Source organism: Rhizophagus irregularis, chromosome 3, assembly GCF_026210795.1.
Source record: "Rhizophagus irregularis chromosome 3, complete sequence".
NCBI classification, from domain to species: domain Eukaryota; kingdom Fungi; phylum Glomeromycota; class Glomeromycetes; order Glomerales; family Glomeraceae; genus Rhizophagus; species Rhizophagus irregularis.
This window is the reverse complement of record NC_089431.1, coordinates 3929495-3947402: the sequence shown is the minus strand read 5'-3', so window position 1 is coordinate 3947402 and position 17908 is coordinate 3929495. Positions and strand designations below refer to the sequence as shown.

The window sequence follows — 17908 nt, the reverse complement described above, 5'->3', positions numbered from 1 at the left end:
AAAATTCCATACGTGCAGAGTACCAGCCAGCATCGCTTGAGAATGATGGAGCTGTACTCACATTCGTGCATGATAGGGAAAGATACTCGCCTAGGGACGATTCTTCATTCCTATGATGGATGATGTATTATTTTTACCGAAATTATCTTAAATTTACTTAAAATTTTGGAAGATGACGAATTTTATGATATTATTGAAGTTGGCTATGATCCTACCATGAAAATATTTCGTGCTCATATGAATATCTTAAATTATCGTTCCTTTTATTTATGAAGAATGTTTTCAAACTAATAAAAAGAAAGAAAAGTGATGGAATTTTGGTACATATTACTGTAAATTACCAAATATTTTACCTGAAATTTTTCAAATAATCTTAAGGTATGAAAAAATAAATAAATATTTGTTTTTACAAAAAAACTTTTTTTCATATTTATTTATTTATTTTTATACTAGATATGTTTATGGAAAAAGAATTTCTTTGAAGTAATATGATGTTGAAAATATCATTAAAACCTTGGTTGCCACAAGTGAACTTGATCTTCAAGAGTTAGTTAATAATTTACAATCTTTTTTGATTAAAAAGCAACAAAATTTAGAAGAAACAAAATTTTACCTTGATATATTAGACAAAGCTTTGAAAATAATTTTTCCTTTTCGGAATTGTAATGATCTTATATCCAAGAAATCAGATATGATATTCAATTCACTTAATTTTTCTTCAATTCCAGAAAATACTTATCTAAAATGATAATCTTAAAATGAATGAAGTTCAAGTTTGGGAAAAAAGTTCTTATTGGGAATCGATCAAAATCCAAGACTTTTTTCTGATCCTGAAAACTTTACTGAGAATGACTTTAGTGCATTAAAAATACTTTACAACAATGTATTCTTTTAATCAAGTTCAATAATTTTAGTTATAAAGAATTTTTGGATAATGTATTTCCTTATAGAAAAATTTTACCGAAAATTATTTATAGTTTGTTATAACTTTTTGATAATAAACTAATTAATCAATCAGAACCGGATGAGACTAAAGAGATTGAACCCGAAGCTCACATTTGAAAAGATTGAAACTGAGTCGACAAGTACAAGAAATATTCCGAATATTGAACCACAGATATCAATCTTACAAATATAAATTCAACAATTATTACATTAGAACATTCTAGATTAATAAATGGATTAATGGATTATTAAATATTACTAATGTTTCATATGAATTCAAAATTAATTCTCTGTGGAACTCGTAATGGGTTTAAAAATAGGATATTTCATGAAATCTGTGATAATAAGCCCCGCACACTAACTATTATTAAAGTAAATGGCAGTAGCGAAATTCTTGGATGATATAATCCACTTGAGTGGAAATCTGATAATAAATATGCTATGCCGCAACCAATGATAGTTTTATATTCTCTTTTGAAAAATAATTATAGTATCAATAATCATATTTTGAGTCGTGTAAAGTATCGAAATTTTGCCATATCTAATCACCCTGATCGCAGTCCAGCATTTGGCGAGACTGATCTTGTTTTGCGCGGTAAAACTAAGAGATATAATGGTATTTGTAAAATAAATTCTTATGAAAAACAATTAGAAATGATAGTAGTAAATTTTCTGTAGAAGTATATGAAGTGTTTCAAATTACAGAAAAATCATTTTATGATAATATTTTTTTATATTTTAAAAATTTTATTTATTTTTTTTTTATTGCATCATAAATATTTATTTACGAGATTGGAAATATATTATATTATAGGATTGTTAATGATGTAAATGAAATGTCAACGTTAATAAATAAATTTTTCTTTTTATTATGCGAGTATGAAAGAATGAAATATTCTTAATTTACAATTCATTGAATAATTTCGTAATTTGTCTGTCGTGTAGTGTGCTCCCCTCTAGTCTAAAATTCTGATATACTGTACATTAAATTGTTAGCCTGGCTATTACTACTAACTATTACGGAATATTGACATCATTATAATGTTTAAAGCTTAAAAAAAATGATCAATATTTTGCATGATCGGCATCGATTGAAAAATTAAAAGTGCTAAAGCACCCTAAAGATAAGATGCAAAAATGAAAAAAAAAATTAACAAGATTATAATAATCCGAAAATCAATTAGTTTTACATCAAAATGGAAATTCATTGATAATTTCATGTGATTACCAATATGATTTGTATTTCTTTTAAAACAGATTAACTATAAAATATTGTATATATAAATACATTATCTAAAGTAAACTGAATTTACAATTTTTATAATATTAAATAATACCTATTTAAAACTATATGAAATATGTTTGAATTTTAAATAAAAAATCTGCATAGACATATTTTACATATTTACATAAAATCCATGTTGGGTCCTTAAAATTATACAAAATAGTATATGTAAATTTTATATAGAACTTTTCATATAATTTACATAAAAAACATCTCTTTCACTGTTGCATAAAAAGTAACAATTCTGAAGGTATGATAAAATTAAGATACTAAAAATTTGCATAATTAATTCAATTGTAGTTAAAAAATATTTATTATAAATTCGAATGTCATGATTTTATTAGAAATGAACAAGTTCAAAATAAATCACATTCATATATTTTACATTTTATAGTCCTAATTCTTTCTTTATCAGTTGTACGTGAATTATAAAGTATTGCAATTTTCTATATTTTGGTTTTTTGTTATTGGTGAGTATATAATAGAAAGTGAGTAGGTTTATTTATAGGCCGTTTTTCTTTCAATATGAATACTGTACTGTACGTCGTTTTTTGTGACGGGCATGTGAATTGAAATTATTATTATGGTTCCATTGTGTTTTATCTTATGCTTATTATGTAATTTTATTGTAACGGTTCCGAGGTAATTTATACTTTTAATTATTTTTTTATAACCTTTCCTTTCCTTTTTTTAACTTAGACTCGCAAGTATATGATGATTGAGTAACAATTTAAGAGTGACATTTTGGATAATTGCGTAATACATTGGTGCCTACTAATTAAATAATTAGTAAATAGGAAATAATAATGATATTTGTTAATAAACAATTTTAATTATATTTTCTCGTCAGTATTGATAATATCTCAATATTGTATTATTTATAAATTATAAAAAAGGAAAAACAATTGATTGTTTCAGTTTATCTAAAAAGATAAATTACCCTTTCGTCTAATTTAATAAAAATATCTTCGAATGGAATAGGGAATTGAGAAATATTTATTGAGGTTGTTCCTGAATAATAATAATTTACATCATTAATTTGAAGTGTGGTACAAAAATAGTCTTTCGCGTTACCTTTGCATGAGTAAGCATCAGTCAAATTTTTTTTTTCTTTCACATGAGTTTTTTCAGCAATCCTGAATAACACTTTCCCCAGCGTCACTATAAAAAATTAAATACTTTAAATAAATAGCCTGCTAAAAATTTACTATTTAATAATCATAATTTTATTGACTAACTATGGCGTTAGAAATTTCAAATAAATTTATTAGTATTATAGAAAAATTTTTCATTTTAAATAATATATAAGAATTATGTTATTCTTTAATATATACTTTTTTTTGGTTTACTGATTTTACAAGAAAAATTTCGGTTTGTAAAAAGTAAATCATAGTCACGAAGTAACAATATTATAATCACTACTATCTTCAATATTTTTCATTCTTTTAAATTCTTTCGTCAAATTAAAAGAAATTATTTTTATAACTTTACGCTTAATAAACTCCTGATGTATTTTTATTTTTAGTTAATAGTATTTATTTATAGAAAAATTAAAAATATTTATTATAACGATAAGCATGTCTAAAAATAGTTTATTGTGTTTATTTTAAACTTGTTTGTGTAATTGTTACATAACATTCAGATCATATTAAAATTCAAATTTATGTTACACTATAAACTTTGTTTCGGAATTTCGAATTTAAATTTTTTTTTTAAAAAAAAAATTTCAATTTATAATTGTATTTATTTTAATAATAAAATAAAAAAAAAGTTTTCATTTTAAACCTTTATAATAAAAATTGCATTATGTCTACTATTCGATGGGAATTAATTAATGCAACAGCTAGTAGAGCATATTCGTTAATTGATTATAATATTCACACTGACATGCACAAACAACATGAATTTCGAAAACAATTTATTCTTGCTGATAAACTTCTTACAGATGATGAAAAAACTGAAGCAATAAATTACATAACTGAAACTTATGACCAAAATAAAGTTCTTAAAAATTCAGGAACAAAAAGAATTTGTGAAAATTGCAAACAAGAATGTTTAGCTACATTATATTGTGAATATTGTGTTCGAAATTATTTAAAAGCAAATTTTAAAAATTGGATATCCGGAAATAATGATATTGATAATTTAATACAGAAATGTCAATTGGAAACACCTATGCCAAATCAAGTAGTTGAATGGATTCCATATAATAATCTAAAAAATATTAAATATCTAACAAAAGGTGGATTTTCTGATATTTATACTGCAGATTGGATTAATGGAGAATATGAAAAATGGAATTCTAAGGAACAGCAATTAAAAAGGTCTGAAACTTTTACAGTAATACTTAAAGTATTAGAAAAGGTTGAAAATGCAAATCAAAGTTGGTTTGAAGAGGTATATATGTATATGATTATATTTTAAATTTTTTTATGAAATTTAAAGTTTTTTGTATTAACATATTAACAATGGCATGTTATCATTTAGGCTAAATCACATTTAACTATAGGCAATAAACGTACTACCGTTGTCACATGCTATGGTTTAACACAAGATTTATCAAGTGGAAATTACATGCTTGTAATGGATAAATTGGATATGGATTTAAGAGAATATTTACAACAAAATTATAATCAACTTACATGGAAAGAAAAAATTAGAATTGCTTTTGAAATAATTAATGCATTTTATTTTATTCATCTTGAAAAAGCAATTCATAGAGATTTGCACTCTGGAAACATATTATATTCACAATATAATGATAGATGGTTTATTAGCGATTTTGGATTTTGTGGACCTGCTGACAAATCATCAAAAAGTATATATGGAAATCTTCCTTACATAGCACCCGAAGTTATTAATGGAAAAGGATATACTTTTGCATCTGATATTTATAGTATTGCAATACTTATGTGGGAAATTTCATCTGGATATTCACCATTTATTGATTATAAGCATGATGATATTAATCTTGCAATGGATATAATTAATGGTATGAGACCAGAAATTATGTCAGATATTCCTTTAGAATATAAAAATTTAATGGTACAATGTTGGGATGTTGATCCATTAAAAAGACCTGATATTATTGCTCTTGATAAGCAAATAACAAAAATTCATCTATCATATCAAAATATGCCAGATGAATTTTTCCAGTCAAAAGTAGTGAATAATTTTGAAATAAAAACTAGCACAAATTATATAAGCAGCAGATTACTTACGAGCAAAGTTCATCAATTTGAAAATTTACCCGAACCAAAAAATGCAACAGAAGGTATTATTTTTTGATTATTGGTTAAGATATGATGGCGTTACTAATTTTTTTTTTAATTTAAATGATGATTATATCACATTATAGAAGAACAAGAAGGTTAGCTTTTTATCGTTATTTTATTAACTATTATAATAATTTATAACCTATTTTTCTTATTTTTTTAAAATAGCATTTCATAGTAAAACATATGATTTTAATATTCCTGATAATAGTAGGTATTTATTAAAGTTTTCATTTGATGAAATATTTATTAATCAAATTTTCGTTTTAGTTGAAGATTTTAATAATTCAAACGATCAGAAGATTAATAAAACATCAAAAATAAATAGTATTTTTAAAGGTAATTTATTGATATATTCAAATTTTTGAAATAATGATACAAATTTATCTCAATTTTAGGTGGTAGTAAAAGATTATCTAAAGTATTTAAAAGTTTACAAATAAGTTCAAATAATGGTAAGTAATATTATTCTAAATTTTAATTGTTTATTAAACAATGTTTATTATTTATTATAATCTTATTTATTTATATAAAAATTTAGACATTCCAATTGATCATAAGAAAAAAACAATGCAACAAATGAAAGGATCAGTTAATGGTAAGTAAAATTTTTTGTTATAAATTTTCATTTTATTTTTTTGCAATTGTTTAAATTAAAAACTTTTGTCCTTTTATAGATGATGACGAAATACATAATAATCCAAACCTTCATTCAGAAGATCAAGATGAATTTGAGATTCCTGATGGTTAGTTTCTTTAATATTTTTCTTAATATTGTATAAATAGTATCTTAATTACTAATTTATATCATTTGTATATATTCTTTTTTAGATGGATTTTAAAATTATATTTACTAAACAAACAATATTGATAATTTTTATTGGATTATTTAAACACTAAGGCTAGAGTAGTAAAACATTTTACACATTTCTTAGTTTGTAATTTAAATAATTTTTTTTTATTTATTATATATTATCAATAAAATCATTATTTTTTTATTTATTAAATCAAAAAACGCAAAGAAAAAAATAATCTGTGAAAACAATATTGTGAAGATTAAGATTATTCAATCCGAGTATTCAATTATAATAATTACAAAATTTAAATTCCTTAGTTTTAAAGAATTTCAAATTCTTTTTAACCTCTAGACATTTATTATTATTCAAATAATTTGTACAGTACTTCGCCTTGTAATAATGTAAGGCACTTTTCCGCATCACAATTTCTTCCTTTGTGAGTTTCTTTATTATAATTTATCATTTCCAATTCCTTGTTATTATATATAATGTTTGCAAAAATTTGATGAGAGAACCGGGAACAGATTTTCTTTAGAAGAATAAGAAATTTTTAAAACTGCAAAAAACTTTGAAAATACTACAAAAATTTCTATTTTATGTGTCCAATAATAAATTTCTTTTGACTGGTAAATGCTAAATTGAAATTTATAATACGATTTTATTATTTATTACCTTCAATTATTTATTGAAGAATATTCATAAACATCTAGAATTACAGAATACTTGCTATCAAATTCGCAAGTATCGATTTTCTACTACAACGATTTACATATTTTTAAATCGTGATGTACAGTACAGTATATATGATGAGCAAATTGAGCTAGACTTGGGAAACTAAAAAATTGTAATATTTAAAGTATACCGTATATCGAAATTCAAAATTTATTTTTGCGTTCGTGAAAAATAATTGTAGCTCTAACTTTCTTTTATAGAGTATGTTAAATAACCTCATAATATAAAATAATGGTATATTTTATTATTGAAATAAATTATTTCGCAATTATATTAATTTAAAAATTCATAAAATTGACATTCTAAATCACTTTCAAAATATTGATATAATATTTTTCATTCTTACTTTATTGACAATAGATTTGCAGTATAAGACATAAAATGATAAAGCAGGAAATGTACCGTGATTAAGTGCACTTTTGTAAATGGTTGTACATAGTATTATTTAAGAAAATTCAAAAGTAGATACATATTATAATTCAAGTTGTAATAATGTACGTCCTTCTTTGCGGATCATTATTCGAGCATCGTACCTCTATGGTCACATTTTAACCAAAGGTGTGCGCTCAATTAGGTTGTAATAACTTCATCATGCAGGAAAAGAGTTATTGCAAGAAAAGTCCTTATTAAAAAAAAACATAGATGATCGGACATTTGATGGCTCCGCAGTTACATGTGCAATTACATCATGTCACACAATTGAAATATAATACGACTAACAAATTAGAAAAAATTTTCTTACACTTTTTTTTTTTAAAAAAAAAAAAAATTTGTTTTAATGGATGATAATAAGTTTTTGCCAAAATTATCACAAAATTTACTTGAAATTTTAGAAGATGATGAATATTACGATGTTACAATTGAAGTTGGTAGTGACCCTTGCGTAAAAATATTTTGTGCTCATAGAAATATATTAAATTATCGTTCACCTTATTTACGAAACATTTTATCAATGAATAAAAAAGAAAAAGATGGAACCTTAACACATATTAAATTACCAAATATTTTACCGGATATTTTTCAAATAATATTAAGGTAAGAAAAAAATTTAAATTATAAATTATCATATTTTTAATTTTTTATGATTAAAAAAATATATTTTTTTTTTTCTTAGGTATATTTATGGAGGGAGGCTTTCTTTTGAAGGATATGATGTTACAGATGTCATTAAAACTCTGGTTGCCGCTAGCGAACTTGACCTTCAAGAATTAGTTAATCATTTACAATTTTTTTTGATTAAAAATAATTCAACCTGGATGAAAAATAATTTTAATATGATTTATAAAACAAGCTTTGAAAATGATTCTTTGTTAGAACTTCAAAATTATTGTAATTATCTTATTACCGAGAAACCAGATAAGATATTCAAATCAATTGATTTTTCTTCAATTCCGGAAAAAATTTTGATCTCGCTTATTCAAAATGATAACCTAAAAATAAATGAAGTTCAGATTTGGAAACATGTTCTTAAATGGGGACTCGATCAAAATCCAGGACTTCCCTCAGATTCTTCAAGCTTTTCTTCAGATGATTTTAGCGTATTAAAAAATACTTTGCAACAATGTATTCCTTTTATTAGGTTCTATAATTTAACTTCAAAAGAATTTTTAGAAAATGTATTTCCCTATAGAAAAATTATGCCCGAGAAATTATTTATGGATTTGTTAAAACTTTTTTTGGATCATGATTATAAGCCAACCGATCAGTCAGAGCCAGAGGAAACTAAGGAGATTAAACCCGAAGCTCAGACATCTGAAAAGATTGAAACCGAGTCAACAAATGCTAGAACCATTCCAAGTATTAAACCACAGATATTTAATGAAACCAGGCCAACAAGTATTAGAGTCAATGAGGCCAGTTCAACCAATACTATACATATTAATTCGAACATTATTACAATAGAACATGCAAGATTAATCTCGAAATGGATTAATAGATTAGCTGTTAACGCTTCGTATGAATTCAAATTGATCCATCGTGGGTCTCGTGATGGATTTGATCGTAATATATTTCATAACATTTGTGATTATCAGTCTAGCACCGTAACTGTTATTAAAGTGAAGGACAGTAGCGAAATTCTTGGAGGGTATAATCCACTTGAATGGAAATCTAATAGTAGTTATGGCCATACTTCTGATAGTTTTATATTCTCTTTTGAAAATAATCATAGTATCAAAAATTATATATTAAGTCGTGTTAGGAAAGGGAATTATGCCATATCTAATGACTCTAATCGCGGCCCGTCATTTGGCAAAAGTGACCTTGTGATGCGTGGAAACTTTTATAGTAATTGTTGTTGTATAATATCTTCTTATGAAAGACCGATCAGGAAGGTTATGGAAAAATTTTCCGTAGATGAATATGAAGTATTTCAAGTTACAAGAATTTAATTTTTTTTCTCGCTAAAAATTTTTTTTTTTATTTTTGATTCATATATTTTTTAGAGTTTAAATGGATTATTATTTATTTAAATAAAAACTTGATTTTCAATATTCATACTGTAATCTGATATACGTTTTTTTTAATTCATATATACTTTTCACACCATTTTGATATGGTAATAATACATTATTAACGCAGTATAAAGAACAAATATTGATGCAGTTTGGCGTCGACTTAACTGATTGGTTTTAACAGAATTGTAATAAAGTAAATAACCAACGTATCTGAATAGTTTTAATTTGATAGATCTGAGTTATTTTTATTAATAAAAAACATGAAATGTAATGAATCTAATGTAGCCGTAAAATTTCTGAAAATCTGAATATAAATGTAAACCAACTTGATGATCTATAAAATCAAAAACTACTCGTCAAAAAAAATTACTCGTGCAAATTACATAATCTTAATGTGAGTTTTGTCATGAGTATATGTCTCTGTTCTACCTTCTAAGTCTTCCTTTATTTTTTGATTAAATAATCAATCTTGAATATTGAATAATTCTTTGATAAGTAACTCATTAGGTGAAACTAGTAAACCAAAAATACCTTCACTCGATATGCCTCTCTCTTTCTTTAGGTCTTCTTATTAGGTCTTCTCTTCGGTTCCTTTTTTTACATTTTCTTTTAGGTATGTAGGTTGAGAGTGTAGGTTTGTGTATGGGTTGGTGGGTGGGTGTATTTGTGTATTCCCTTGCTCTTGTTTATCCTCCTTCCTTTCCCTTTTCCTTATTCCCTCTCTATTTCCCTTCTCCCCTCTCTCTTTCCTTTTTCCTTTTTTTTTCTTTCCCATCTCGCTTTCCTCTTTCCCTTTCCCTTATTCCTCATTCTTTCCCTTTCCCTCTTTCTCTTTCCTTTTCCTCTTCTCCTTCCCCTTCCTCTTTTCCCTCTCTCATCCGCCTTTCCCTCCCTCCTTCCCTTTTCCTTCCCATTCCCTCGTCCTTTACCCTCTCGCTCTTCCTTCTCTTCCCTCCCTGATGAAAGCTGTTGTCCCTCAACGTTGGTGACGAGGTAACAACAAGTTTTTAAAAGACTTGGCTAAGTCAGCAACAAATACTAACGATTTTTTCATTTTTGCTAAATATAATTATAGATTAAAATAAATTTTATTTAATTTCTCATCTTATATGGTTATTCAATTTTTAATATTCGCAAATGTTTTAATAACATGATCAAAGAATAATAAAAATTTATCAAGATTTCTTTTGATTAAATTCAAATGAGACAAATCGTAATTGTATAAAAAAATTAATGTTAACTTCAATTAAATAAAGTTCATTTAAACCTTTTAATAATTGTAACAAATAGCTAAAACTAATATAATAAATGTTGAAAAAATTTTTAACATTTGATTTCAGTCAAGTCAACACCAACTAATTGTTTGGTCACATTATTGATGTTTAATTAAAAACAAAAAATACGTCAGTTGTATTAAAAATCTACTTGAAATTTGGATTATAAATCTCTCAATGAGTTTACATTAATAAATTTCATGAAATCTATCATTGTATCGCAACAATTATGGGTATATTCTAATGAATATGTTGAGAAAATATTTAAATCACGTCAAAAATGAAAAGTATTACCATATTTAACATCAGTAATTATGAACCATCACTTGGCTGGCCTTATTTTTTCCGATAAAAATCTTTATTAAAACTGTTTATAAAAGAAATTATTAATTCGTTTCTATAATTCTTATATTCTGGTTCTTTCAAGATAAACAGTCTAAACTTATTTTATTCTCATTTTATATACTAAATCATTAATTAATAAGTCTCTCATTGAATAATGCATTAAAATTTTCTAATTATAATATTTGCTCCCTTGTTACTATACTGTATTCTAATGAAATACTGCACACGAAATATAAGGTCGTTGTTATTCGTTATTAACAATACATTAATTTTTGCGACTTATACAGTAGCCCTAAGCTTTTTTTTACTATAGAACGACTAGAATAAAAGTATATTAATAGATTAGTAATACGGTGTCTCTAATTATCAATTTCAAGAATTATATCAGTAATATCGATAAATATTTACGCAAATTGCTTAAAAGAATAATATCTATTAAATAAGTAATTTGAGTTTTTTTAACAAGAATCATATTCCGCAGTAATTTTGTTTATATTTTTACACGCAACAGTCACAACACTAGTTAAACTGTTTAACATAATATAATTAAGAATGGTCCGCCAAGAGATTTGTGTTACATTAAAAAATGAAATTTTATATATTTTTTATCATCTTTATTCTTTAATGTAATAAACAAATAAACAATTTCCTTTTTCCAAAAAAAATCACCTTTTTAGAAATTTGTGCGACCTAAATGACCATTCATTATTATATTCAGATTCAGATTCTGATACTGATACTGAAGAGGCCTGTATTTTTTTTTACGAATTAAAGAGATGGCAGATCACCTGGTGACTAATGGGATTTGGAAAAATTTGTAGATCAGCATATTTACCGATGACTAATTTTATAATATTTATGCAAAATTCATCAAAATAAATTTGGAAATTGAAATGTCAATCTATATAAATCTGGAATTTAATTATGCTGATCATTTTTGGTTCCAGATTCTTGGGTAAATTTTTTAAAAAATGATCGTCCGAGGTTACCTTGTTCATTATCAGATTATGGGTAAGATTTTCATCAAATTTTCTTCCGGAAGAATTATATTAATTATTATATTTAATTTAAATATATATTTAAGTTTAGTTTATATTAATATTAATATTAAAGAAACTGAATATGAATTGAATAGTGTAATCATTAGAGTAAAATTGCGATTTGGGCTTTTCTGTGGCAATTTCATTGTGTATTAATTTGAGCCATCAAATAGTAGGTTTTTTAAAAAAAATTACTTTTGCTGATCAATAAAATTTTTGAACTTTTACGGTCAACGAACATAATAGAGATCATCACGTGACATTTTTTTAAAAAAATAATTTCTAAATTTTCTCTATTTAATTAAAAATTTGTTTTTAGTTAAGGTTCCGCAAGGCCCCCAAATAATACTGATATAGCTCACAAATGGGTTTGCATAGAGTTTATATAAGATTACTTTTTAAACCCATAAATTGAGTTTGCGTAGATCGGTCAATTTGGGGATAACTCACATATATTTTAATAAATAAAATGGAGAGTTTCGCACCATTTTAACAAATAAATGGTGAGTTTTGCACCATTTTATTAATAATTTAATAGGAAAAAGTGCGAAACGCACCATTTTAATAAATAAATGGTGAGTTTCGCACCATTTAATTAATATTTTAATAGAAAAAAGTGCGAAACGTACTATTTTAATATAAAATGGAGAGTTTCGCACCATTTTATTAACATTTTAGTAGAAAAAATTGCGAAACGCACCATTTAACAAAAAATGGAGAGTTTCGCATCATTTTATTAATACTTTAATAGAAAAAAGTGCGAAACGAACAATTTTAATAAATAAATGGTGAGTTTCGCACCATTTAATTAATACTTCAATAGGAAAAAGTGCGAACACCATTTTAACAAATAAATGGTGAGTTTCGCACAATTTAATTAATATTTTAATAGAAAAAAGTGTGAAACGAACAATTTTAATAAATAAATGGTGAGTTTCGCACAATTTAATTAATATTTTAATAGGAAAAAGTGCGAACACCATTTTAACAAATAAATGGTGAGTTTCGCACCATTTTATCAACATTTTAATAGAAAAAAGTGCGAAACAAACAATTTTAATAAATAAAGGTGAGTTTCGCACCATTTTATTAATACTTTAATAGAAAAAAGTGCGAAACGAACAATTTTAATAAATAAATGGTGAGTTTCGCACCATTTAATTAATATTTTAATAGAAAAAAGTGCGAAGCGCACTATTTTAATATAAAATGGAGATTTTTTTTTAACAATAGATCATTTAATTATTTTTTAATAGATCATTTAGTAACTTTTTTTTTATTTTTAATAGATAAATCGTTAGTTAATTTTTTATTTTTTTTTTTAACAACAGAATCGTTTAGTAATTTTCATTTATTATTTTTTTTTAATGATAGACCGTTTAGAAATTTTTTTAGGATTTTTTTTTTTGAAATTTTTTTAACAACAGATCAGATTTTTTTTTTCATTAGAAATTTTTTTATTTTTTTAGTTTTTTTTCAACAATAGATCGGACTTTGCCCTTTCTTTATGTTCGGTAACTGACATTTATTAATATTAATTAGTAATAGTTAGTTCCCAGTTATAAAAAAAAAATACTTTTTTTGCTTCCTGGTAAAAAATAAATATAACTAACTCATTTGACCTTGCTATTTTGAGCTGGTATAATTTAGTTTTTCTGAAATTTGATTATATTATTAATAAATAACAATAATTAGAAAAAAAATATAGTAAATCTACAGTTATGTAAACAACCTTTATTTGTAAAGTAAAAATTTTATTTCTCTCCTAAATCTTAATTTATTAATAATTATATGTATAAGTAAAATATATTATAATTAATTTAATAACAATAACATTTAAAAAAATACAATTTTGCCGTAACATGTCAATCTGGCTGTTCATTTTTTTGATTGCAAAATAAATAATTTACACCCATTAATAATAAATTAATATTTAAATATTTAAATAGTGTTTTAATTAAAAATACTTTTTTTTTTAATCATATTAAATAAAAAAAATAGTAAAAAACATTAATATTAATTTAATTTAATAATTAATAATTGTACCATAGCATATTAATCGTTTATTTATTACAAACAAAACATTTATTATTTTATTTAAATAAAACTGCAGTATATCACTAGAATTTTCACCATCCAATTTAGCTTAATTTCTCAAAATTGGTAAATCAATATTTACGGAAACACATTTGTTTATTTATTTTTATTAAATAATAATGAATTATGAACATATAATTTTTGTTTTATTTTTTTATACATAATATATTACTAATAATTTATTAATAATCATAATTAATTAAATAATACCTCTTCATCTTTCCATCACTCCTTTTCGTCTCCTATCATTCCTTTTCGTATCCCATCACTCCTCTACATCTTTCCATCACTTCTCTTCATCTTCCCATTACTCCTCTTCATCTTCTCATCACTCCTTTTCGTTTCCTATCACTCCTCTTCATCTATCATACCATATTTCTCCTTTTTGTTTCCTATCACTTCTCACTACTCTTTTTTACTCCCTTTCATCTTCTATTACTTTCCATTACTCCATTATTATTTCATTTTTTATTAGCATCTTTCTTCTTGATCATTGTAATTTACTTATCTTTTTATTTATTACTATTGTTTCTTTTATTTGTATCACTTCATTAAAAATACAGTGATTTTTTTCTTTAAAATCGTAAATGTGTGACTTAAATTTTAATACTTGCAAATAAAATTTCATTAGATTAGATTATTTTGAATACATATATTTGCAAATTTTTTTTAAAAAAATATCTTTCGTGATAAAATTTTAAGTTTAGCCGATCAAAAATTAGCTAAGAAAAAAATCCGATTAATCCATATATTGTACATCATGTGACATATTTGGAAAAAGACCCCAGGCAATGTTTAGCAATCCCCTCAAATTTTTACTATTTTACTATTTTAACTTATAACAAGACATTTCTCTATACTTAATTTACTCATTATAAATGGAAAACATCATTTGTTTATTCATTTTATTTAAGAAAAAGCTAGATTTAAAAAATTTATTTATTTTAACGAAGCTTATTTATAAAGGAGAGCTGCATATTTATAAAACGAAGTCATTTTTTTTTTAAAGCATGTCAAACTCCCCCATGAAAGTGACCTCTTGTTTATATTAAACAATTTTTTTTAATTTTATTTTAAACTATAATAGTATTAGTTTACTGATCTAAATAAACTATATTAAATTGAAAAATGATTTACCATTTTAGGTTTGATCTTGTGACTTTATTGGTAAATAACATTTGACAATCATCCGTCTAACAATATTATTTTTTTCTTTGAATATTATTAATCAAGCCACTTCTTTTTCTACCATTTTAGGTTTATTCTTGTGGCTTTGAAATGAAAGAAACTGACTGAAATAGAACAATACTAATAGATCACATTGGCAATTTAGTAAATATCTTGGTAAATGATAAAAATTTTTGTTAAATTAATTATTAATTATTTATTACAAATCACTAATGAAATATTCGCTCTTTTTTTTACTAACTAAAAACAATTCATCTTTGGGAATAAAATGATTTTTATTCGATTGAATAGTATGATAGTTCAAATAAACTATATTCATTAATCATTACTGACTAATAGCAACTTTTTCCAATTTTAATAATCAGTTTTAACCAGATTTTGGCAAATTTTTTTATAAAAAATCTAATCAGTAATAACTTTTATAATTTTAATATTCCTTTATATTTGCGAAAATTTTTATCAATTTGCTATTATTTATTTCAAAACTTTTTTTATAGTTTTTGGAATTACAATTTTTTTTTTATAGTAAATAAAATAATCATTGGACAAAGGTCTAATCACATAATTTTCAATAATCTATCTGCAGAATTAAACAATGATTTGTAACGATTTATAATCCTTGTTTTCCAAATTTAGAAACAAATATATAAGGTTGATCCAATCATAAATTCTTTTGAAAATTTCTTTTTCTAAAACGATAAAAAAAAAAAGAAAATATAATTAATTATAATGGGTTATAATAAATTTTTATCAGAATTATCCCAAAATTTACTTGAAATTTTGAATGATGAAGAATATTATGATATTACAATTGAAGTTGGTAATGATCCTAACGTGAAAATATTTCGAGCTCATATGGTTATTTTAAACTATCGTTCTTCTTATTTACGAAGAATTTTATCAACAAATAAAAAGAAAAATAATGAAGCTTTAATACATATTAAATTACCAAATATTTCACCGGAAATTTTTCAATCAATTTTAAGGTTAGAAATTGTTAAATTATTATCTTATTTTAATTAATTTGATTATTAAAAAAATTTTTTTATTTAGGTATATTTATGGAGGAAAATTTCTTTTTGAAGAATATGGTACTTTAGATATTATTAAAATCTTAGTTGCTGCCAATGAACTTAATCTTCAAGAATTAGTTAAATATTTACAAAACTCTTTGATTGAAAATAATGCGAGCTGGATAGAACAAAATTTTAATTTTATTCATCAAACGAGTTTCAAAAATAATTTTTTGGAACTTCAAAAATATTGCACTGATTTAATATCCAAAGAACCGGACAAGATTTTCAAATCATTAAATTTCTCATCAATTTCAGAAAAAGTTTTGATTACTCTTATTCAAAGTGACAATCTTCAAATGAGTGAAATTCAACTTTGGAAAAATGTTCTTAAATGGGGACATGCTCAAAATCCTGAAATCTCTTCTGATCCTGCAAATTTGTCAAAAGATGATTTCAGTGTATTAAAGAATACTTTGCAACATTGTATTCCTTTTATTAGATTTTATAATTTAACTTCTAAAGAAATTTCAGATATAGTGATACCTTACAGGGAAATTTTACCCGAAGAATTATATGTGGATTTATTAAGAACCTTTTTAAATTTACAACCTGATAGCGTATCTTTTGTTAAATCACAACCTCGTAAAATAAAAAATGTCGATTCAAATATCATTACGTTTCAACATGCTGAATTAATCTCGAAATGGATTGAAAAATTAAATATTACAGATAAGCTGAATACTTCATATAAATTTAAATTAATACTTCGTGGATCTCGTGATGGATTTGTATCTAATAAATTCCATGAGATCTGTGATGGTCAATCTCGCACTGTAACAGTTATTAAAGTGAAGAATAGTAACGAAATTCTTGGAGGATATAATCCAATTGAATGGAAACATGACGAACGTATTTATGGCATTACCAAGGATAGCTTTATATTTTCTTTTAATATTGAAAACCATATTTTAAGTCGTGTAAAAGATGAACGATCTGCTATATTTTATGTACCTAATTGTGGTCCATTATTTGGTGAAGATGGTGATGACCTTGCTATATGGGGAGATAATTTTTATGATAAGAGCTTTTGTAGAAAACGTTCTTATAAAAAACGAATAAGAAAAACTGAAGATATGTTTTCTGTAGAGGAATATGAAGTTTTTCAAATTATAAAAGAAATAGGTTCTTAACAATCCTCAAGAATTTGTCATAAATTTATCGGATTTCAATTGTATTTTTTTATGGATCATTGAATTTATAAACAAAATAGCGTTTAGAAAAATAAAAAAAAACATACCATGACATCTTTTTACATGATTTCAATATTAAATTTTTTTTTATGAATATAATCATTGAGAGGCGGGTGAAAAATACAGTATACGATAATATAGTAAATGAATTAAATCATTTGATTCTTTTAATTTTAAAAATAAATTCACAATAAGTAAAAAGACCCGT

The 17908-nt window shown here is 24.3% G+C and overlaps 3 protein-coding genes across 3 annotated transcripts; all 3 read left to right on the top strand.

Moving 5' to 3' along the window:
- Nucleotides 1-5568: 5568 nt before the first annotated feature.
- OCT59_020974 (uncharacterized protein) lies at nucleotides 5569-6347 on the top strand (the record flags this gene model as incomplete). Its single annotated transcript, XM_066149532.1, has 7 exons — nucleotides 5569-5600; nucleotides 5684-5715; nucleotides 5776-5844; nucleotides 5904-5960; nucleotides 6047-6103; nucleotides 6183-6251; nucleotides 6337-6347. 7 exons carry the CDS (start codon nucleotides 5569-5571, stop codon nucleotides 6345-6347), a joined length of 327 nt encoding a protein of 108 aa, XP_065990428.1.
- A 1465-nt stretch (nucleotides 6348-7812) lies between these two features.
- OCT59_020973 (uncharacterized protein) lies at nucleotides 7813-9424 on the top strand (the record flags this gene model as incomplete). The annotated part of the gene is made up of 2 exons (XM_025331913.2): nucleotides 7813-8069; nucleotides 8149-9424. The coding sequence occupies 2 exons, from the start codon at nucleotides 7813-7815 to the stop codon at nucleotides 9422-9424; spliced, it is 1533 nt and encodes a 510-aa protein (XP_025180280.1).
- Nucleotides 9425-16109: 6685 nt separating this feature from the next.
- Nucleotides 16110-17780, top strand: OCT59_020972 (uncharacterized protein). The gene is made up of 2 exons (XM_066149531.1): nucleotides 16110-16420; nucleotides 16488-17780. Exons 1-2 carry the CDS (start codon nucleotides 16164-16166, stop codon nucleotides 17638-17640), a joined length of 1410 nt encoding a protein of 469 aa, XP_065990427.1. The 5' UTR covers nucleotides 16110-16163; the 3' UTR covers nucleotides 17641-17780.
- Nucleotides 17781-17908: the final 128 nt, after the last annotated feature.